The 24180-nt window shown below is 41.1% G+C and overlaps 3 protein-coding genes across 5 annotated transcripts in view; all 3 read left to right on the forward strand.

Annotated features, from left to right (window-relative positions):
* RPGR (retinitis pigmentosa GTPase regulator) overlaps positions 1 to 12040 on the forward strand; it is a 99419-nt gene extending 87379 nt beyond the window's left edge. For both annotated transcript variants that reach the window (XM_069761616.1, XM_069761617.1), the window contains exons 13-17: positions 551 to 610; positions 9314 to 9499; positions 10429 to 10480; positions 11221 to 11306; positions 11674 to 12040. In XM_069761616.1, coding sequence (XP_069617717.1) covers positions 551 to 610; positions 9314 to 9499; positions 10429 to 10480; positions 11221 to 11306; positions 11674 to 11910 — 621 coding nt within the window. In that variant the 3' untranslated portion in view covers positions 11911 to 12040. The remainder of the gene's footprint in view (positions 1 to 550; positions 611 to 9313; positions 9500 to 10428; positions 10481 to 11220; positions 11307 to 11673) is intronic.
* On the forward strand, positions 4874 to 6128 carry LOC138673054 (high mobility group nucleosome-binding domain-containing protein 5-like). Its single transcript, XM_069761618.1, has one exon. It carries the CDS (start codon positions 4950 to 4952, stop codon positions 6003 to 6005), a length of 1056 nt encoding a protein of 351 aa, XP_069617719.1. The 5' UTR covers positions 4874 to 4949; the 3' UTR covers positions 6006 to 6128.
* An 11366-nt stretch (positions 12041 to 23406) lies between the features above and the next one.
* SRPX (sushi repeat containing protein X-linked) overlaps positions 23407 to 24180 on the forward strand; it is a 190032-nt gene continuing 189258 nt past the window's right edge. For both annotated transcript variants that reach the window (XM_069761620.1, XM_069761621.1), the window contains exon 1: positions 23407 to 23575. In XM_069761620.1, coding sequence (XP_069617721.1) covers positions 23509 to 23575 — 67 coding nt within the window. In that variant the 5' untranslated portion in view covers positions 23407 to 23508. The remainder of the gene's footprint in view (positions 23576 to 24180) is intronic.

Raw genomic sequence — 24180 nt, forward strand, 5'->3', positions numbered from 1 at the left:
ATGGGGCGGCGCCGGGAAGATGGAGCGGCGCCCGGCGGCTGGAACGGGGACAGGTAAATATGCGATACTTACCTGCTCCCGGCATCCGGCTCCTTCCCCCGTACAGCTGGTCTTCGGTGCCGCAGCTTCTTCCTCTATCAGCGGTCACCGGCACCGCTGATTAGAAAAATGAATAGGCGGCCCCACCCCTATGGGAGGTGGAGCCGCCTATTCATTTCTCTAATGAGCGGTCCCACGTGACCGCTGATAGAGGAAGAACTGCAGCACCGAAGACCGTGGGACGGCAGGGGGAGCGTCAGGATCGCTGGAAGCAGGTAAGTATGCCTCAGCGCCCTCACCCCCTCACCCGCCGACCCTGCCACCCACCTTGACTCGAGTATAAGCCGAGAGGGGCACTTTCAGCCCAAAAATTTGGGCTGAATATCTCGGCTTATACTCGAGTATATACGGTATATTAAAATTTTTCCATTTGAGCGTTGTGAATTGTCCTATAAGAAACTACCATGAAAATAATAATTGCAATATATGCATGATATGATTACAATTTTAGACACATGCAGTAAGCTTGAACCAAGGTAACAGCACCTTCTCACCAGTTCACAAGAGAAAGGTAAGTGAGATTCTTCACTAGTGACATTTTTAAAAAATGAGGCATGATTTTTAAAGAAATTTGGAACGTTTTATTTAACAGTAAACATAGACAATCATCCAAGAACATTAAGCGCTTGTTCACGTGATGTTATGGCTCTTCTCTTGGAGTATTCAGCAAACTTGTACATTAAATTTATTCATAAAGCTGCATTCACTTTGATGTGGCCAAAAGAGAAGTTTTTGTTGTCTTCTTTGGGCCAGTGTATGTAGAAATACCTTTTATTTGAACCAGGGAATACTGTAGACGAGTATGCTATTTCAAGAGTATTTTAAAAAATATATACCATGTTTTTACAATGGGAATTTGTGAGCAACATATTCCATTGTACGTTTAAATGGTAATCCTTTTGGTTCTAGAAATATAGTAAACTAGATGGTGGCCCGATTCTAACGCATCGGGTATTCTAGAATATGCATGTCTACATAGTATATTGCCCAGTCACGTAGTATATTGCCCAACCACGTAGTATATTGCACAGCCCACGTAGTATATTGCCCAGCCACGTAGTATATTGCCCAGCCACGTAGTATATTGCCCAGTCACGTAGTATATTGCTCAGCCACGTAGTATGTTGCCCAGCCACGTAGTATGTTGCCCAGCCACGTAGTATGTTGCCCAGCCACGTAGTATGTTGCCCAGCCACATAGTATATTGCCCAGCCACGTAGTATATTGCCCAGCCACGTAGTATATTGCCCAGCCACGTAGTATGTTGCCCAGCCACGTAGTATGTTGCCCAGCCACATAGTATATTGCCCAGCCACGTAGTATATTGCCCAGCCACGTAGTATATTGCCCAGCCATGTAGTATATTGCACAGCCCACGTAGTATATTTCCCAGCCACGTAGTATATTGCCCAGTCACGTAGTATATTGCCCAGTCACATAGTATATTGCACAGCCCACGCAGTATATTGCTCAGCCACGTAGTATGTTGCCCAGCCACGTAGTATGTTGCCCAGCCACGTAGTATGTTGCCCAGCCACGTAGTATGTTGCCCAGCCACGTAGTATGTTGCCCAGCCACGTAGTATGTTGCCCAGCCACGTAGTATATTGCCCAGTTACGTAGTATATTGCCCAGTGACATAGTATACAGCACAGAGCCCACGTAGTATATTGCACAGCGACGTAGTATACAGCACAGAGCCACGTAATATATTGCCCAGTCACGTAGTATATTGCCTAGTCACGTAGTATATTGCGCAGTGACATAGTATATTGCCCAGTTACGTAGTATATTGCCCAGTGACGTAGTATACAACACAGAGCCCACGTAGTATATTGCACAGTGACGTAGTATACAGCACAGAGCCACGTAATATATTGCCCAGCCACGTAGTATATTGGCCAGTCACGTAGTATATTGCCCAGCTACGTAGTACCGTATATTGCCCAGCCACGTAGTATATTGGCCAGTCACGTAGTATATTGCCCAGCTACGTAGTACCGCATATTGCCCAGCCACGTATGTCACAGGTTAAAAAATAAACATATACTCAACTTCCGAGGGCCCCGTGTAGTTCGGTCACATGACCGTGACGCCATGGCAGGTCCTGCGCGAGAACAGGACCTGTGATGACGTCGTGGTCACATGACCGTGACGTCATGGCAGGTCGTTCTCGCGCAGGACCTGTGATGACGTCGCGGTCACATGACCGTGACGTCATGGCAGGTCCTTCTCCCATACCATCCTTGCCACCGGAACCTGCCACTTGCATGGAGCGGTCACCGGAGCGTAACCAGGAGCTGGAAAGGTGGCGGAAGGTGAGTATATAATGATTTTTTATTTTTTAAATTATTTTTAACATTAGATGTTTTTACTATTAACGCTGCATAGGCAGCATCAATAGTAAAAACTTGGTCACACAGGGTTAATAGCGGCGGTAACGGAGTGAGTTACCCGCAGCATAACGCGGTCCGTTACCGCTGGCATTAACCCTGTGTGAGCGCTGACTGCGGGGACTATGGAGCGGGCGCCGGGCGCTGACTGCAGGGGAGTAGGGAGGGAATAATCGGACTGTGGCCGTCGCTGATTGGTCGCGGCAGCCATGACAGGCAGCTGGCGAGACCAATCAGCGACTTGGATTCCATGACAGACAGAGGCCACGACCAATGAATATCCGTGACAGACAGAAGGACAGACAGAAAGACGGAAGTGACCCTTAGACAAATATATAGTAGATGCTGTGCAGATTTCAAGCTAGTGAGTGGGCAAATATTTTTTGTAACTGATCTGCCTGGAAAAGAAATATAATAAAAAGGGAATCCACGCCCTGATCAGCCTACAATAACGTCCCCCATCTATACATCTAATATAACATATACTGTATATTCTGGCGTATAAGACTACTTTTTAACCCCTGAAAATCTTCTCAAAAGTCGGGTATCGTCTTATACGCCAGGTGTCGTCTTATAGAGCAGGTGCGGAGTAATCTGCGGTCGCCGCATATTGTGGGGGGAGCGGTCCCAATGACGAGGTGAGGGGGCGCCTCACCGGGAAGGTGTAAGTGAAGCAGAGGCAGAGAAGGAGATAATAGGATACAAGGGCGAGCCAGATTAGTGAAAGAGGAGTGTTTTTCTAGGCACAGCATCGCTCTCTCTCTCTTTTTTGCATAACCCTGGCATCCCAGACGCTGACAGTTTGCTTCACTTACACCTTCTGGTGAGGCGCTCCCTCACCTCGTCATCAGGACCATTCCCCCCCACTATATACGTCGACCGCAAATTGCCCCGCACCCACCCTATAAGACAACCCCCGACTTTTGAGAAGATTTTATATTTTAAATGGAAAAGTTGGGGGTCGTCTTATGCGCCTAGTCGTCTTATACGCCGGAAAATACGGTAGGTGTTATACATGGTGACAGTCCCCCTGTATTAGCTGCTATATTACCTGGACAATCTTAGTAGCATTCAGTGTTATTGATGAGCAGCAAAGGGCTAAGATGTAAGGATAACAATTTTTTTTTTTGAATACTCAAAAACATAGCCGGTTCATCTGTACTGATAATATATTTGAAATCATTACATATAAGAAATCGTTTACCATGCACTGTTACTACTTCTGTGTTGGAGAGGTCAACTATTCTTTGACATGTAAAGCTTTATTAGCTTTTCACACCTCATTTAATGTATTGTATTGATATAACACTTACCGTTTCTGGACAACCATTAGGGAATGCCAAAAAATAGGTTTGCTCATTAGTTTGTGTTATAAAATATGATTTTTCATTTCCATCTTTTCTTTCTTCTTTTGCTCAGTTTTTATGCTTTTTGTTTTCTAGCAGTCTGATGCTATAATAAAATAATGTCCCACATGTCTGGAATAACTATGTATAGGTACATATTGTACTTCTCCCCAATTCCAGTCTGTAGTGCAACATTTTGTTATAGTAAAGTGCTCATTTCATATATCTATTATCTGTTTTTATTCTTTTTGCTTTCTCATGCTTTTCATTCCATCTGTTCTTATTCTTTCAATTTTTCTTCTTCATTGTGTTGCCTCTCGATGGAATAGAAGAACATTAAAAATGTGGAACTTAAAGGTGATGGTAAGGTTGAGATGAAGGAAAGGAGCAGATCTCTCCATTCATCACTGTCTTTTAAAAGCAGTTCTAATAGTGATGAATCTGGAATTGCTTGTACAGATGCCCAAGCAGAGGCGGTTAAAAAATACACACAGGACAAATTTCGAAGGGCATCTGAAACTGAAAAATCTAAATTTGTTTCTAGTCCAGAACAGTTAAATATTGCTAAAAATGCTGAGTCAGATAGGTCCATTTCTAAGAGCAATATCAGAAGACTTGAAAAGCAAATAGCAAAAGATAGCCCAGCAGACCTAAGGAAGGTTAAATCTGGGGTCACTAGTGAGTCTGACAGCGCAGCCACCTCTCAAATTAGTGAAATTACTAAATCTCGTAAACACCCTCAGGTTATTCGTGTAAGAAGCCACGAGGCCATGGAAGGGCTAAAGACAGTGAGCAGTAGAGATAGGAGCTGTTTTGTAAGTAAGCCTAGTCATACTTCATACTCTTCATCTAGTTCTGAAAATGTAGCAGAGAATTTCATAAAAGGTGTTAGTTTAGTCACAAACCTAATAAACAATGTGCAAGATGATAGCCATCATGTAGAGAAAGGATTGAAATGTAATGATGGCAATACAGTACTATCTTTTAAGGATAAACCTAGTTCTGATAGTACTAAACGTTCACAAGAGCAAGCTAAACAGAAACATTTTAAGAAAAAGAAAGAAACTGAAACACTTGTCGTTAAGCAAAAAGCAAGCGTGGAAGAAAACAAAATGAAGAAAAGAGAAGAATATGATCGAGAGGCCGTCAATGATGAAAAAAAGAAAGTTAGGGGAAAAGAAGATATAATAAAAGATAAGAAGGAAGAGGATGAAGGGGAAGACACTGAAAATGAGGAAGCTGAAAGAGAGGATACACAGACTGAAGGACAAGAGGAGGAGGAAGAAGAGGATGAGGAGGATGAAAAAGATGAGGAAGAGGGTGAGGAGGATGAAAAAGACGAGGAAGAGGGGGAGGACGAGGAAGAGGGTGACGAAGAGGAGGCCGAGGAGGATGACAAAGACGAAGAGGGTGAGGAGGACGAAGAGGGTGAGGAGGACGAAGAGGGTGAGGAGGACGAAGAAGGTGAGGAGGAGGACAAAGAGGGTGAGGAAGAGGAGGGCAAGAATGAGGGTGAAGAAGAGGAGGGTGAAGAGGGTGAGGAAGAGGATGACGAAGAAGAGGGTGAGGAGGATGACGAAGAAGAGGGTGAGGAGGATGACGAAGAAGAGGGTGAGGAGGATGACGAAGAAGAGGGTGAGGAGGAGGACGAAGAAGAGGGTGAGGAGGAGGACGAAGAAGAGGGTGAGGAGGAGGACGAAGAAGAGGGTGAGGAGGAGGACGAAGAAGAGGGTGAGGAGGAGGACGAAGAAGAGGGTGAGGATGAAGAAGAGGGTGAGGAGGAGGAAGAGGGTGAGGAGGAGGAAGAGGGTGAGGAAGAGGGTGAGGAGGAGGAAGAGGGTGAGGAGGAGGAAGAAGAAGAGGAGGAGGAGGAAGAAGAGGAGGAGGAAGAAGAGGAGGAGGAAGAAGAGGATGGTAAAAAAAAAGCAAAAGAAAAAGTCATTGAGAAGAGTCAAAAAGAGAAAAATGAAATTGTGAGAAATATGTTTTTATCAAAGAAAGTGAACAAAGAAACTGAAAATGAGAAAAAGAATGCTAAGAATATTAAAAAGCATGGCCTTCAAGAATTAAAATCCATAAAATCAAAAAGTTTAGCAAAAATAAAGTCTCTGGAACAATCTGTTCAATTCTGGGATAATATTTTACCACAATACCTAACACTCAAATAATACTTTAAAGGTTATATACACTTTTGCATAGAATTTTTAATTTGCTTCCTAAATGTGAAGTTGGGCAATGTTCTAAATAGTCTTAAACACTTTCTGCCATTTTGCTGCTGCACTCTGTTAGTTAGCCCTTTACACATCAACAGTGAGAGGGTTCTACACAGATCTCCACAGTGTAGGGAGAGGGGAAAAGTATCTGCAGTCTCATGGAGGACAGAGAAAACAGGCTACACACAAGAAACAAGTCACATGAAGAAGAAATAAGTGCAAGATATAATCTGTGCTGATATATGATTTAATGAAGACTGCAGCACCCCTGGATACAAACAGAGCTCACTTCCAGCCTATATTACTACTCCCACAAGAGAAAAATCTCAACCTTTAATCAGAAAACTGCATATCAGGAAATTGAATAAAGGAAGATTCCTTATTGAAGCTCCATTATTTAACTAAAATGAATTACTTATATAAAAAGTATTTTCACCATGTCAAGGGTGTCTGTAGCTTTGAATTTCCCATTTTGTCCAACTGCCACAGAAGAATATAGAGAATACTTTTGTTATTATAGAGACTGTTGAGAAAGAAAATGTTCACTTTTTGTGTAAGTTAGAGGAATTTCCGAAATGGTTATTTTACCTTGTATCCCACGTCTGGTCTTTGTGTAATCGCAAACACCAGACGTGATGACTGCTTCAGATGTCGCATCAATGGACTTTATACCCATTTTAATGTTGTGTTATTAGATTTTCTTGTATCGTCAAATCTAATAATACTATGTACTGTCAGCCTTATTTTTTATTTCTCTTTTTATTTCTCACAAATATAATTTATACGACTAATTATGGAGTAGCTGTAAAAACTTGACTCTTCTCCACCATTTAGTTTATAAACTTGTTACATTTCATGACTCCTACACTTTGTGTGTTGACATTTCAAGATTTCTTCCTGTTGGGGCTGAGATGTTTTCTGCCTTGCTGCTATATCTTTTTTTTTATTATGTTTTATTTTATGTTCCTTTTTTATTTTTTTTTGTATTTATCTAACATTTAATACACAGATTGTATATATACATTATATGTGGGAATTGTGATGTCTTGAGGAAATTCAGCTATCAATACATTAAATTTGTAATCTGGTTTTATTTTTGTCTGTTTTTATTTTTATTTTTTCAATAAAATAATAAAGGCCGAACTGTACAGTAAATGCACTTCATGGCCAACAGTATGTGGACTACCATTTCAGTGCTGTAATTGATAAATTCCTAAAAGAAATTTGTCATCGGTAAATGACCAGTTGTTTAAGTCCCTTTTTTATTTTAACTTTTTTTATTTGATTATTTTTTTTAATCAATATATCAAAAACAAAACATAAAAGCATATCAAAACAGCAAATGGCCAATGTTCACACTGGCCTCTAGGCCAAATATTATACTGCTACTTCATCTTCTTTTAGCAGCCACATAAATGCAAGTAGCAATAGCCAAGATCTGACGCTGTTGGGTTGTATACAAGTCATTTCTGGCCATGCTGGGTAGAGGTCATTGTGAAGAAGGGAGTGAGAGGAGGTGAGCTGTGATATAACATACTGGCAATGGGTTATCTCTTGTTATCTACTGTATATAGAGGTGTTACCTTTTATTGGCGCCACCATGGTCCCCAGTTAGTGCACAGTATTACAGCTTAGCACTTTTCAAGTGAATGGGGACTAGTGGCATGGCAGACATAGAGCTCTTTTATATGATCTTGTAAAACTCCTTTAAGTTTTTTTTTTTTGCAGATCTTCTAAAGAAAGCTGTTCCTTAGTAATGACATGTGACACTATGTGACACGATACACAAGCTTTTACCAGTGAGGGGCAGCATGCCTATTTATTTGTGTCTAGCTAGCCATCTATCTGTTTTCCTTCCTGCTCGTCTCGTTCTCTGTACAAGCCGGAACATGCACATTCTCTGAAACTCTACAGGCTAAGGCCCATGGGTAAAAACCATTTAATTATTGGAGGGATTGGACTGGGTTCACACATTAATGTGCAAAATCTTAGATTGCATCTAAAAACGATGTCTTTTGAAGGGCTTGTTGCAGCATTTTGGCTGCAGCAGTCGCGTTCTGCGTAAGACGGAAGAAACAGTCTTCAGAGCTCTTTCTTCCAGCTTGGATGGAATGTGACCGCTGCAGACAGTCGCGGGCTGCTCGTTTGCTGTAGGTGTCGCCTGACACATCCCACTAGGAAAGGTGGCCAGGATGCTAGCCACAATGGAGGCATCAAAAGCAGTATGGAGGGTCAAGAGCGTAGATACAGTATATGTTTTATTATTATAATTTATTTATTTGTTATAGATATGTTTGTGTTTTTTTATTATTATTTATGTGTGTTTTATTTCTTTAGACGACCATAGAATCATTTTTAAATTAATATCTTTTAGTGCTTCTAGATCCCCATAAACTTACCTGTCTATCTTGTTCAATTGACTGATTTTCCCCAAACACATCCAATCTCTCCGTCACATCCAAGCCTAATTATGTGACGGAGCTCATTTTATTACATTGATTGAGAACCGCTTTAATGAATATTAACGCATCCTACTGAGGTGCTCCCTTCACTAAAACGGCATACAAAACTCCAGTCTTCATGAACCCGTGCCATTATCGCTTCCAAACTGACCGCACTGCATACTATATGTAATAATAATGTTAATAATAGAGTTGTGATACATCTATGAACAATTCCGCTCCAGTTATTTTCAAGTTTTGTGTTCTTTCACCTTCATCTTTTTTTGTCTTCTTCATTCCCTGTCTATTCTAGGATGTCTCCATTCAATCATATGTATGTATTAAGTGGTGCTTGCTTTTACTGCTGGCGGAAAAAAATCTTTCCTGGTGAGGCTGATCTTAAAGCTAATTAGCCAGTAGTATAGGCACAAATTAATAAAGTGTGTCCACCTTTTCTACCTGTTCGAATGTAGCGGTATAATAACAGCCCCCTATATCCACCATAGAGGACCTGGGCACAATTCATCAACATAGTAGTGTTCGGCAAAAGGTTGCTTTTGTCAATTTTAGCCATTTGTTATCTTGTATTGTCTAATTAATGTAGCATATATTATGTATATTCATATAGATAAATATATCAATTGTTGCACTTTGTCCGCATCTTTCACTATAAATGTTACTTAGCGTGTGTGTATACATACATATGTATGATGTGTAATATTTACGGTGAAAAATGCAGATGAAGTACAACAATTTTAGATACCCTTGTTTATTACCTAAAATTATTGAAATGGTCTAAAAAAAGTTCTTTATACAAATTAGGAGGAAATTAAAGATGAAGATTCTGAGGAGGAGGATGAAGAAGATGATGATGAGGAAGATGAAGTAGAGGAGGAGGATGGTGGAGAAGTCAAGAAAAAAGAAGACGAAGAAGATAATTCCGCCCCAGAAAAAAATGAACTAAAAGCACCGGAGACTAAACCTGAGGAACATGTGGCAGCAGAAGAGGTAAGAAAACAAGTGATTCTTGTAGGTCCAGAATCAGGGATGGTGAAGAGTTCTGATGAATCCCAGTTCTGTCCTTTAAGCACACACCAATCCTTATAATCTCCTCATCAGGTCAGAACTGTTCCCTTCTCTGGCCCAAATGTAGAAAATACAGATGCAGCGGATTCCTTCTGTTTAGGCAAATCAAAGCCATGTACAAGTAACTATATATCAGATTCCTGTGTGGAGGTTACAGAATTGTTACTAGTTTAAGTACTTGAAGGGGTGGTTCACTTAATGCTAAAATATCTTAAAATGCCATAGACTCATGGCATATGAATTCCATACTCATGACATATGTACCACTAAGCTGTCTCATTGCTTATCACAGTATGCACATAGACAGTCCCATTGCCCATTGGTACGCTGTCTAAAATGACTGCACTACCCATAGGTCCCAAGATAACACAGCTCGGTTGATTTACTCCCATGACCTTCTCCTTGACACACTCTACTGTACAGGTGCTAAAAACATTTGGTGCATGCGCAAGTACAGGGGGTGGAATTTTCTGTATCTGCTCCTGTGCTGATAACTTTCAGATCCTGCGCGGCAGAGAACTTTTTCTGTGAGATGGTGAGAAGGGTAAAATAACAAGCTCTGTCATCTTGGGGGCTATAGTAGACCGGTTTGTCTACACACCACATCCATGGGCAGTTGGAATGATTCTATGTATGTTCTGTGATGAGAAATGGGTCAGTTTAGCATGTCCAAAGCCATTAAGTCAGTGTATGGCATTTTAGAAATTTCAGAAGAAATCATATAGTGCATAAAGACTATAGCTAGGACTGAACTTCAACCCCAAGGTAAGATGTTCTACAATTATTATTGTGTTATATATATATATATGTGTGTGTGTGTGTACTGTCATGTATATTTTCTTATTTATTAGGCCACGAAACTGAACCAAGAAGAGAGTACAGCTGACAAAAAAGTGGAAAATGGTACGTGTTGCCATCAGTATCACATTATAATGATTTAAAGAGATTGTCTACTACTTTATCATTGATGACCTATGCTCTGGATAGGTCATGAATGTTTGTTCAGTAAGGGTTCGACACCCAGCACCGCTACAATTTCGGATCTGCTTTGTTTTCTGACAGTGGCCGCGGCCGGATACTGCACATCCGCCTCCTATTGAAATCAGGAGAGCAGCTGATCGGCAGAGGTGCCAGGTATCAGACCTCGACCGATCAGACATTGAAGACCTATCCTAAGGATAAAGGAGTGGACAACCTCTTTAATGCTTTAGGCTCTAGAAGTTTTAACGCCATTTGGGAAAGGACTTATGTATCCTGGGGAAGTTAGTCTTGAGAAGACACCTCTGGCAGAGGTGCGAGGTATCTGACCCCGCCCGGTCCGACATTGAAAACCTATCCTAAGGATAAAGGAGTGGACAACCTCTTTAATGCTTTAGGCTCTAGAAGTTTTAACGCCATTTGGGAAGGACTTAAGTATCCTGGGGAAAGTTAGTCTTCAGAAGACACTTCTGTTCAAAAATGAGACCAGAGTAGATAATAAGGAAAGCTCAATGTTGTAGAAAGTAAATAGGCCTTTGTTTAAAGAATAACAGACACGTTGTTCTACTAAACCTAAAAAGGAAATAGAGTTTCATAAAATAATGCAAAAATAGTGAAAATATCAAAATATTAGTCAAGTTGTTTGTCTGTCTGTTTTTTTGTAGACCTAGAGCAACCAACGAATGTGAATGGGGTTAGATCTTCTGAAAATGATTCAGGCAAACCAACATTTTTTGAGAAAACAAGAAGGGTGAGTATTTATTTGAAATTTTGGATTTAGAAGAGCTAAATGAGAATTGGGACCAGGAAGACATCACAATGAAATTGCAGCCCAGTCTGCATGTGCCAAATGAGCCGAGTTGGATGGCCCATGGATTCATATGGTGTCTATGCTGGGAGCTTGCTTGGTGCATATGTCAAATATACAACCAAAAATCCTTGTGAGCAATAGCCTAAAATTCAGCATTAGCTACTTGTCTTCCTTTGAAATTATGTAAGGAGATGTAAACCGAGTTACCGTTTCACATCCTATGTGGTTGTACACCTCTGTGTAGTTATGAGAAACGCTACACAAACTAAGGAATATGACACCACCTCATGCTCATTTTCATTTTCAGCTATCACTGTTTAAAAGAAGATCAACAACAAGTCAAAGATCATTGCAAGGAAGTGGGAACGTTGCTCCTGCTTCAAAAGAAAATGGTGACGAAACGTTCAGAAGCAAGGAAAGCAAAGGTGAAAAACCTAATAACAAGCAGGACATTCCCAAAATCATTGAACCCCCAAATGAGAAAACTGCAGAAAATGGGCAAAATGTTCAAGACCAAAAATCCAAGTCATGTGTACTGTTATGAGGACTACCTGGATAATGGGAATGTCAGATAAGCAGCTTGTCCTGTGGAGATCACAACTGGAGAACATGGGACTGGGTAATACATCCAATTCAGGGAAATTGCTGAAAGCAAATCACTTTATAATATTATTGGCTTTTTCTAACTTGCTAATTCACACCACATTATCATGCATTTCCTAAACCTAGGCAATTATATATACGGTAGGTATTTAATAGTTCTGTTTGCCATATTTCATGGTTGTACGTGAAGTGGAATGTATGGAAAGAAAGCACTAAGATTAAAAGCAGAAAGCTTGGCCATATATTTATCAAAAGTAATGCGATTCCTGGATAGGGTGTTAATACATTCCTATGACTTCCATACCACTGTATTTCCATAACCCATTATTCAGTGTATAGTCTTGTTAGACAAACACAGCATGATCCATGGGATTCCACATGTATGGCATCATTGTCTCCCTACAAAACCTGTTTTAATGCTTCTAAGGAGTAGTACGATGCTACATACGGCACACAATGTTGTACCATGTGGACTGTACAAGTCTGTACTTCCAGCCCAAACTATTTGACTACCCTTGGGTATCATTAAATGTGAAGATGAACTACTTAATATCCTTTACTTGACTGCTATATCATGTTTTTATGGTGGTCGTTAAAGGGAGTTTGTTACTCTAAAAACATATATGAATCTGCTTGCCTTCTTAATTCCCTATGACTGGTGTATCTGTCATGGAGCTGGCCATAGTGTGTGGAGCGGGCTCAGAAGCTGAGCCTGCTCCAGACACCGCAGATACTGATTACATTAAATAGCCGGCATCCTTGTCTAGAAATCCCTTGCCCGTGGATGTTAACCATTAAACGGCACTGTTATTCTTTTGAAACCATCATTTAACTCAAATTGTATTCTTAGTAGTGATGAGCGAGCATGCTCAGATAAGGTTTTATGCGAGCACGCTCATGTGCTAATAGAGTATCTTCGTGGTGCTCGAATACTATGTTCAAGTCACCGTGGCTGCATGTCTCGCGACATTGGGATTTTCCGTTTTGTTTTTTTTCCTCCTCTTCTTCCTGGAGCCATAACTTTTTATTTTTCCATCAGTTAAGGTGCCGTCACACTAAGCGACGCTGCAGCGATACCGACAACGATGTCGATCGCTGCAGCGTCGCTGTTTGGTCGCTGGAGAGCTGTCACACAGACAGCTCTCCAGCGACCAACGATCCCGAGGTCCCCGGTAACCAGGGTAAACATCGGGTTACTAAGCGCAGGGCCGCGCTTAGTAACCCGATGTTTACCCTGGTTACCAGCGTAAACGTTAAAAAAACAAAACACTACAAACTTACCTTCAGCTGTCTGTCCTCCGGCGCTGTGCTTTCCTCTGCACTGTAAGCGCCGGTCAGCCGGAAAGCAGAGCGGTGACGTCACCGCTGTGCTTTCCGGCTGGCTGGCGCTGACACAGGATGCAGGAGGAGTGCAGAGAAGCAGAGCGCCGGGGACAGACAGCTGAAGGTAAGTATGTAGTGTTTGTTTTTTTAACGTTTATGCTGGTAACCAGGGTAAACATCGGGTTACTAAGCGCGGCCCTGCGCTTAGTAACCCAATGTTTACCCTGGTTACCAGTGAAGACATCGCTGGATCGGCGTCACACACGCCGATCCAGCAATGTCAGCGGGAATTCCAGCGACGAAATAAAGTCCTGGACTTTCCCCAGCGACCAACGATCTCCCAGCAGGGGCCTGATCGTTGGTCGCTGTCACACATAACGATTTCCTTAACGATATCGTTGCTACGTCACAAAAAGCAACGATATCGTTAACGATATCGTTATGTGTGATGGTACCTTAAGGCAATGTGAGGGTTTGTTTTTATGCGGGACTAGTTATACTTTTGAACAACACCATTGATTTTACTATATAGCATACTGGAAAATGGTTACAAAATTGCAAGTGCGGTGAAATTGCAAAAGAAAAGTACAATTCCACAATTGTTATTTATTTTTTTTTTTTATTCCATGTTCACTAAATGCTAATACTGACCTGCCAATATGATTCTCCAGGTCAGTATGAGTACGCAGATACCAAAAAATGGTGTAACTTTCCTAGACTCGTGGCATCTCCATTTTTCAGAATCTACAGCTGGGTTAAGGCTTATTTTTTGCACGCCGAGCTGACGTTTTTATTAATACCATTTTGGAGTAGATACGATATTTTGATGACCTGTTAGTGCAATGTTGCGACAACCAAAAAAACATAATTTTGTCATTTTGTTTTTTTTTTCTTGTTACGCCGTTTACCAATCGGACTAATTGTTTTTATATTTTGATAGATCGGGCGTTTCTGAACACAATGATACCAAATATGTGTAATTGTTTTTTAATTATTTTATTTTGGATGGAGCAAAAGGGGGGTAATTTGAATTTTTATATTTTAAAACAATTTTAACATTTTTTTTCCTATTTTTTTGCTTGCTTCAATAGTTTGGCATTCATAGGAGATCTGCAATGACAAGCCCGGGGGTCTTCTGCAGACCCCCGGTTGTTGTGCCAACCCATCAGCGCCCTGCGATCATGTGACAGGGGCGCCTATAGGCAGGGTTTGTTACGCACTTCCTCAGCGTGAGTTAAATGCCGCTGTCAGAGATTGACAGTGGTATTTAACATGTTAACAGCCACAGGCCGATTGCAATTCCACCCGCGGCTGTTAGGAACACATGACAGCTGATCAAATCAGCAGTCATATGCCGGGAAAGATGCAAGATCAGTGCCGGAGCCCACATCAAAAGAAGGTAAAAGACCTATGATGTACCTATCCGTCATAAGTCATGAAGAAGTTACCAGTACTTTTTCTGATGTGTCACCTTTTTACATCAGTCATTTAGACTGCACAGTCCCGATACCAATGCACTTGATGCACTCATCAGAAACCAAGTTGGTCTCTAATTTTGTAACCTTTAGTTTCTGTGGTTCATACAGACTACGCCACCTAAAATGTTTGACAAAGTGATCTTTCATTCTGATCTATTAAACTTTGGCTGATGAGCACACGTTGGGGCAGTGCAAGGTTGGCCGAGTTAACTAAATTTGTCAAACTGCAGAGTGGGAGGCTTCTGCTGCAGCCAGTTGTCTTACAGCCAGTCCTAGACCTGTATCGGTTTGAATTTGATATAAAATTTTAATATGAAACAAAATGAGCCCAGCATGCACGTCACGCTCCCTTGCCCCTCCACAATGCAAGCAACCGGCATATTATATATTTTTTATGCCGGATATTTGTATCAGGAAGTTAAAAAACTGACTTTTTCAACCTAGAAACTGTGTAAGGCAGGGTTCATATTGCGTTAGTGCAGTCCGTTCAAGGCATGTATTAAACGGACTGCGGTAACGTAAGTGCCGTTAAAGATCGCGTTATGCGAATTACGCTAGCGCTAGCGGTGATGGACCCCGAAACGCTGCAGACCGCATCCGAGGGTCCATCACAAAATGACAGCATTTCGTTAACGCATGCTAATTATGACATGCGTTAGCGATGCACTACATAATTGTAGTCAATGGGTGCGCTAACGCATCAGTTACATAGCGTTAGTGCTGCTATGTAACAGATGCCGTCAGCGCATTGCCATTAACGCAATGTGAACCTGGCCTAATAGGGGTTGGAAAAATAGTTTAAGACTGACTATATAGTATATATAATATAGGAAACCACTACATGTGACCATGTCACATTTGATCATCATGAGAATATTGTGAAATGGTCGTTTCTGGGCACTTTGTTGCAGTGAACAATCTTTTTTATGACGTTTTTCCTTGCCTTTTCAGGGCCTGTTACATTTCTAATCATATTTGATTAATAAATATATATACAGTTTTGGTAGTTGAACATATTTCCATCTGTCCATTACCTTGCGTTTCTCACACTTGCACGGGATTGGGGTTAGGCATTTTTGCAACCCTGAGTGTAATCCACATCTATTTCTACTTTTATATACCCTCTGTATGATATTGTGTATACACTGAAGCTCTTGTAAATGATACCAGAATGTGTGATTGAAATTCTATTTAATTCCTGTGGCCTTCAATTGTTCAGTGTTGTAAAAAGAAGATATATTTTTCTACATTTTGTAATCAGTTCTGGTAAATTGTGGTCTGTGCAATATGTTCTAGATATTTCATGTAATGGCATGGAACTGTGATGTGTGCTCATTACCCAAATAAAGTTTACAAATGGTAGAAGTTTTTTTTTGATGTGATGTCTGTTATAGAAATGTATAATTCTAACCATTTGCACAAATAAACAGAAAACCTTGTTGTGCATTCTTGTTTATAAGGAGATCATACATTTTTTAAATGGAAAATCCGCTTAGAACTGAAGTTCCCCATGTGTTCTATGAATATGTCAGTAGACCCTAATGCTTCTGTAGTCGCCAACAGTTGAAACCATTGTAGGATCTGTTCACACAGCGCTAGAGGCTCCTGTCAGGTACACGCTGAAGGCCGCCACGTATATCACAATATATACAGCTAGTGCCATATGTCGCTTATAGCTTTCCATGATAAAAACAACCAGTATACCAGTTTGTTCCTGGATATCACTGCATAATATAGATTATTCAACGCAATAAAAATGCCGACAGATATCAGTACTTTTTTTCCCCAACTTAGACATTTGTGGCATTTGTCGCACTTAGTGACACATCCAAGCAAAATGGATGGAGAAGTGGATGTGTGCATTTGTTTTTAGTCCCCGAAAGAGGAGTTACAGAAACTGATGAGTAAGCAAATGGCTGCCTTTACAAGGCCGGATATCGGGGCTGAGAACCCCATATCTCAGTTTAGGTACAGTCACAGATGAGTCCTACTGCAACAAATAAGTTAGAGGGTGTCCAGTCACAACATATTGATGACCTGTCCTTAGGATATGTCTAATGATGAGCGAATATACTTGTTGCTCGAGCACGCTCGGGTGACCTCCGAGTATTTATGACTGCTCGGAGATTTAGTTTTCATCAAGGTAGCTGAATGATTTACAGCTACTAGCCAGGCTGAGTACATGTGGGGGTTGCCTAGTTGCTAGGGAACCCCCACATGTAATCAAGCAGGCTAGTAGCTGTAAATCATTCAGCTACCCTGATGAAAACTAAATCTCCGAGCAGTCATAAATAATCAGAGGTACACTCGCTCATCACTAGATACGTCATCAATATGAGATGAGTGGGGGTCTCGTATCTGGCGTACCCCACCGATCTGCCGATATAAGCTCCAGCTACTGTGCAATGTAGAACATCACCCATTAAAAGGTGCAAATAACAGCTGACTAATGGGGGTGTCGGTTGTCACCCCCCCCCAATCTGATATTTGGATGGGTCACTAAGATACTATGACCAGACAACCTCTATGAATACCCTGTAGATGTATGATATACTCCTTTCAGGCTGCATTCATAGATGCAATATGCATAGAACTGAATCTTTCTTTGCTCAGCTTCATATAATTTAATGTCATGAGTGTGCTTCTCCAATACATACATGTCCCTGCAGAGCAATGATATCCTGTGTCTGCTTTCTATGAATGAATGGTAAATTCTTTTCTCAATTTGCTTATGACAACATTGTGCACAAATTACGCCAGTGTCCAGCTGCCAGCGGTGTGTACATAAAACCAAGTCATGAGCCAATGTCGGCTTCCTTTCTGGAATACTGAGGATTCTTCACAATTGCCAACATTCAGGTTAGGAGAGTTCACAGGAACCACTTTACTGTACATACTGGTGGGTTTTACCTGAACGTACAGTCACTCTAGTAATGCAGAAACCACTAAATATTTTCTTCATAGGGAAGATCTATTAACATTTTGTATACCGGAGTATGTAATAGTATGTTCATTGTTTTCATATGTATGTTGTTTCATTGTGCACTTAAGGGCAATCTTGTCACCAAGTTTTTGCTACCTCCTCTGAGCGCAGCATAATGGAGGAAAAGAGACCCTGATTCCTGCGATGTATCACTTGGTTTACTAAGCGCAGTAGTTGTGACATAATCAGAGTTTTAGATGTAGCATGAAGCAGAGCTCAAAAGCTGACCTCGCCCGCACCACATCTCTTTATGTGCAATGTCTATTGACAGTGAGCTGCTTGTCACAGGAGGGGGTGTGGTCATACCACTTGGCATGAGGGAGCTAGTCAGGGCAGTGATAATCTCCTGGTAATAAAACATTCATTGTATGGAAACAGCACACCACCTAATAAATGATATATCCCTGAAAAATCTGTGTTTCAGCCCCTTACTCATATTGTCCTCAGATTATACAGCAAAAAAATACTGTTGAGATTCCCTTTAAAAAAAAAAAAAGCTCCCAGAATTGAAATTGATCTCATTTGCATAGGATAGTGGGCTTTTCACTGATTGCTGAGGGTTCAATCACTGAGACTCCCAGATTATGCTGAAAAAGGGTCTTTGGATCCCAAGACCAGAGCGGAGGTGTATTTCTGATACATTTATTGTCTATGGGACTAGCGGAAAAAGCTGTGTACAGCGCTATGGGTAGAGAATAGCTTTCAATTCTGGGAATCCTTCTTTAATAAATAGATGTTCTTCATATTGCTGTGAAATATGTTGATCACTTCCATTCATAAACGGGGGTGGGGTTGATCCTCATTGTGTTGCTCCTAGTCTCCACATACTCCATCTTCCAGGACTCCAATGTCAACGATGATGCGAAATTCATGTACTCCATGTATCTATTTCTAATCCGGTGTGTGTGTATGAATGAGGTAGATGGATCAAATCCCGTCGCATCCCAAAGCAGCCGCGGCCGGCGGGTGCTACTTCTATGCCATTTCCAATGTTTTTTTGAAAGCCAGTTCAAAAGTGACAGCCAATGTTGGTTCTTCCTGTTGTCACTTGCAAAAACTGTTATTACTGTTCTATCTTGCTTTATGAATGACGTGTTTGCTGCTACATCTGTATTTGTCCAAAAAAGTCTGCACTGTGTAAATGATGCCATCGTGACTCCGACATTTCTGCTTGTCAGTGAGACGTGTTGGGATCATAATTGTAGTTCTGACCTTGTCATTCGTATCTGATACGTCTAGAAGAACTGTTCACATTCTAGGTAATTACAGACTTGTTTCCCGAGCACACATCCTGCTTCATGTGCCACATCATGTTCCTGTGTCTGTTATACACTCGCATCTTTTGGCTTTCTGGGTATTCTTGCACTTTTTTCTCTCATCATTTTCTTTTCCTAAACACTAGTATTTCTTTTTGTTTGTTTTTTCCTGAACTTTTAAGCATGATGTCATTATACTGACATCAAATCAGAGCATTTAATTCTATTCAAGACTTAATCTGCAAATACAGTAAATGACCCATCCGTATAAATGTTATAGCGTTGCGACCAAAAGTTTTGCTTTTGTTTTTAAAAAGTGTGATTACTTCTGTCTGGTTGTTGTGATGACATTTTCCTGGTGATTTTAGTAAACCGGAAGCAAATGATTGTCGGCTATAAGGATGAAAATTGTGTTTGGCGTTGTTTTTTCTGTTTATGTCTTAGTTTTCGATATTTGCTGGGCCAAATGTTTTGCATCTTTTGTCATGGTTAGTCATGCGTAGTCCAATTTTTGTTTTGTTTATTTGCGTGTTTTTAGGTTAAAACATGGCAAAAGCAAAGCCAAATTTATCACCAGATGTCAGGAAACTTAATATTCTGAGAGCAAAGTCAGACAAAAGCCAAAAAGAGGCAGCTACAGAATTCAACAGCTCCCAGAGTCAAGTGTCACATACAGTATAATAAAGAAGGAAAAGAAGGTTCTGGAACAGCTGACAAACCTAGAAGTGGACGACTATGGAAAACTTCCTCCAAAGTTCATCGCATGATTAAGAAAAAGTCAGTATCTGATGTCCATAAGTGCTGTACAGATTTCCCACAAAATGAACTAAGAATATGGGATCAAGCTGGGGGTGACAGCGAAGAGCAGTAGGGTTGAATGCATGAGTTCCAGTCAAGAAGCTTTTCATCTCTGCAAAGAACCAGAAAGTCTGACTTGAGTTAGCCAAAGAACACAGCCAATGGAAAGAGTCAGATTGGCAAGGTGTTGTGGTTGAATGAATCCAAGTTCAGTCTGTTGGGTAGTGATGGCAAGCACTATATATACCGCCCAATTGGAAAACGTAATGATGTAAGGTGCCAAACACCTACAGTGGAACATGGTGGTCGTGGCAGTGTCATGGCTTAGGGCTGCTTTCTGCATCTGCCATTGGCCTTCAACATAGAATTGATGGAAATATGAATTCTATCATGTACAGTATAACCATATACTGGAGAATGTAAAGCTGCCACACGGTAAGACTAGGCAGGGGCTGGAAATTCCAGCAAGACAATGACACTAAGCACATAACCAATTTCTTCAAAAATTGGTTAGCAAAGAAAAATGTTCACCTGTTGCAATGGCCAAGCCAATCGCCTGATTTAAACCCTACAGAGAACCTCTGGGATGAGTTAGGGTGACAAGTTCTGGCCCCGTTGGTGTGGTGCAGTAATTAACGAAAGATGTCATGCTACAAAATACTAAGTTATGGCGTTGTAAGCAATGAATTACTCACTATGTTGTGATCAATATATAGTATATGCAAAACGTTTGGCAGTCAATTTCTTTCATTAAATACCTTACCTTTATTCTAAATCATTTTGGTTAAAATTAAGGTCTTGTATGATGACAACTTCATGCACTTTCAATTCATCACCAGGAAAATGGTATCACAACAACCAGACGGAAGTAATCACACTTTAAAATAAAAATACAAAACTTTCGGTCGCTACCATACTATTGGAAAGATGAAAGGTGGCCTATAAGCACTAGGGTGGTTAAGAGGAAGGTAGGAGACTGGGGGCTGGTTTTAACGTGGTTTATGTTCTAATTAAACAGTTCCTCTTCATAATGGCACATACAGTGTTTGAAAATCCTACAGATAGATTTACAACTTTGAAATTTACTTGCTATTAAAAATCCTTCCAGCCTGCGCTGCGGTCTATCAGCAGGAGCTAGTCTCCTAGACAAGGAGCTCAGTGCTTACCAGCTCTTTCCAGTAGAACTTGTATGGGCTGCTCTGAATGTGATCGGCCAATATGAGTCACTGAATCTATGCCAACACCCCATGAGGTCACGGAAATCATCCACTGTAAAGACACCTGTGGCATGGGCTACTACTATTCGAGGTGCAGCTTTCCAGTATCTGCAGGTTCTGGTTCTAAATTTAAATCACCCAATTGACCTGCCATATTTTCTCTGGCCTTAAAAGGAACCATTATAATGTCCTCAAATCACCAGTATGACCCTGATCATACCCACAGTGTCCTTACCTATACCACCCGTATGAAGCATGCTTAGTATGCAGTGCAGCTGGAATTGCTTACCATCTCACGGTCCCCGCAGTCACTGCCCACATACCCCATCTGTCATTCGTGCCCATTCTATTCACTTTTCCCTTTCAGCAACAAAACCTACCTAGCACATTTTCTTAATATCCTGTCAATTTTTCTTGCCCTTCCACCACTAGCATTTACCTCCGTTGTCATCAATAGCAGCAGCTCATGGTCACTCTCTGATGATGTACAATGAAGTGACTATGATCGGCCAATCAGGTATTTTTATAATGTCACATTTGACTGACGATCAATCAACGAGAGCGGGCTTCACTCTGAAATACTGCTTGGAACCAAAGACTGCATGGCACAGTATGGGAAAATGAATATGGGAGAATCCTTGCCTATATTGTCTATTTATTTCACTATAACCTGGCGCTGCCACCAGATTTTGGTTGATCGTAAAAAGAAGCTAAGTTTGCAGCAAAAGGTGGAATCTAACCACACATATAGATATACCCAAATCCGAATTTGGTGAGAGCAGCAATAGGTATAGATAATTCTAAAATATAACTTTAATAGGTTAAAAATATAATACACTCAATTCTAACTATAAACAAGATGGAGAAAAACTATGAAAATTCTCATCAAAATAGGTCTCATGCCCATAGAGAGACAGTGTAGATTTCTCAACAAGAGGAGGATGACTGGGCAAGCAATATTCAATTAATGAATGTAAATGACCAGGTATAAGGAGTGTAGTCCTCTAGTATATTATTTGAAAACCTGGTCAAGTACAGTCACCCTCCTCACTGCCCAAAAGATCAAACTTTCGAGCTGAACATGAGTGGGAACCTTAGGTCAACCCTCGTGCCTCATTCATCTAGGATGAAACCCAATGAAGAATAGATGAGTTGGGGGACGAACAACATATCCCAAAATTAGACAAGGTTGAGGGAATTTGGTGAAACATGCTTGACAATGGTCACACAGTGTCCTAATTCAATTTTAGATGTCCTTACTATAAAATGCCCACAGTGGTGGTTTAGAATTTATAAAGGAGAAAAAGGAACGTCCTCTCCCATTCAGGAATCGGTAATCAGTGGACTCATTTCGGGATAATCCCAGGTCATCCTGTGTAAATGTCCAGGGAAAGTACCAGGTGGGACAAACGTGGGGCATTTAGGGAGGGTCCTCACCAGGGCCGGATTGGCCATCTGGCAATTCTGGCAAATGCCAGAAGGGCCTGTCTGGTCATGGGCTGCCTTGTCTGCTACGTTATTAACCAAATCGGTGTTCTCAAGACACCCTGTTTAGAGTTGTGATGGAGCACACAGTTGCTGACTCCGTTACTTACCCCAGCAGCCATGGGTATCATTAGAAATATTGGTCTTTTGTTAATCTTCCTTTCCTCCATTAAGGGTAATATTAGTAATATATCCCGTCTGATTCATGGGGACGGGGACAACATGGGCCTGTGTGATTTCAAATGCCAGGACTGAATTTAAGCCCCAGTCCGTACCTCGTCCTCACAATAGGGCTAGTTGTGAACTGCCTTTGTCAGGGCGAGAGCTAAAGGGGTACTTGGTTACTGTAACACCTGGCACATTTCCCTGGACATCTGCAGTTTTTATTGTGAAATCTGGTGACAGATTTTTACATCTAATATCATTCTTAAACATGGTATGTCATAATAATCTGCGGCTAGATCATACAAGGTAGGATAATATGTAAATATAGTGATTAATTAATACAAATCTCAGAAGTCTCTAGAATACACTTTTTGTCTGGCATGACTCCAAGCTAAACATCCTCTGAAAACTATGTCTGTGCACAGTCCTGGAGGAAGTGACCCCCCTCATTCTCATCAATGCAACCATTAATACATCTATTCCTGCAGACCCCACAAATCGCTTGCATTTCATAGCTAGGTATGTCTAGATAGCAGTCGGTAGAAGGGGTTTCATTCAGCTCATTGGCCTGAGTTTGATCAATCCAAAAACAGCTCTGGCAGAGGAGCCTTATAGGACATTTGTGTAGGGAATGTGCTGTGTCCAATAAGGGATTGCTGTACTCCCCCCTTTTTCCTGGCTGAGTTTCAGTTCTCCAAGGAAAAAAAAAACTTGCGGTATCTTGCTTCTTGCCTGAAGCTTAAAGACTGTGTAGAATTCTTTCCCCTCTGTCTGTGTCTTTCTGCTTCCTTTCCCACTTAATCTGCGTCTGCAGGAGGACTTGTTCAGAAAGTCATGGGTTCCTCTTTGTACATACTTTGGCTGTTCACTCTGAATTTGTACCTGGCAACTGGATATGAAGGTATGGCTACCGGGATGATGTCTACTTTATTCCTTCTTGGGGTGATTTCTAATTATTGCTCAGACCGAGTCTTCTTTGCTATATTTACTGATAGACCTTTACAGCTGTTACCGTACAGAACTAAGCTGGTGTCACAGTCCAATATTAGATACAAGTTTTTCACTTTTTGCTTTTTTCATACATTTGTACAAAACCTCTGCCCATTCCATCATTCACATTAGGTTTACTTAGTAGTAGTCCTGTTAGTTTTGTGTCTGTGTGTAATGGTCAGGCATAGTTTTGTATCTGTGTGTAATGGTCAGGAATAGTTTTGTGTCTGTGTGTAATGGTCAGGAATAGTTTTGTGTCTGTGTGTAATGGTCAGGAATAGTTTTGTGTCCGTGTGCAATGGTCAGGAATAGTTTTGTGTCTGTGTGTAATGGTCAGGCATAGTTTTGTGTCTGTGTGCAATGGTCAGGAATAGTTTTGTGTCTGTGTGTAATGGTCAGGAATAGTTTTGTGTCTGTGTGTAATGGTCAGGAATAGTTTTGTGTCCGTGTGCAATGGTCAGGAATAGTTTTGTGTCTGTGTGCAATGGTCAGGAATAGTTTTGTGTCTGTGTGCAA

This window comes from Ranitomeya imitator, chromosome 3 (genome assembly GCF_032444005.1).
Source record: "Ranitomeya imitator isolate aRanImi1 chromosome 3, aRanImi1.pri, whole genome shotgun sequence".
Taxonomy (NCBI): Eukaryota; Metazoa; Chordata; class Amphibia; order Anura; family Dendrobatidae; genus Ranitomeya; species Ranitomeya imitator.

Bases quoted from the DNA above. Each gene is read 5' to 3' on its own strand.
- LOC138673054 (XM_069761618.1), top strand. From the start codon at position 4,950: ATGAAGAAAAGAGAAGAATATGATCGAGAGGCCGTCAATGATGAAAAA.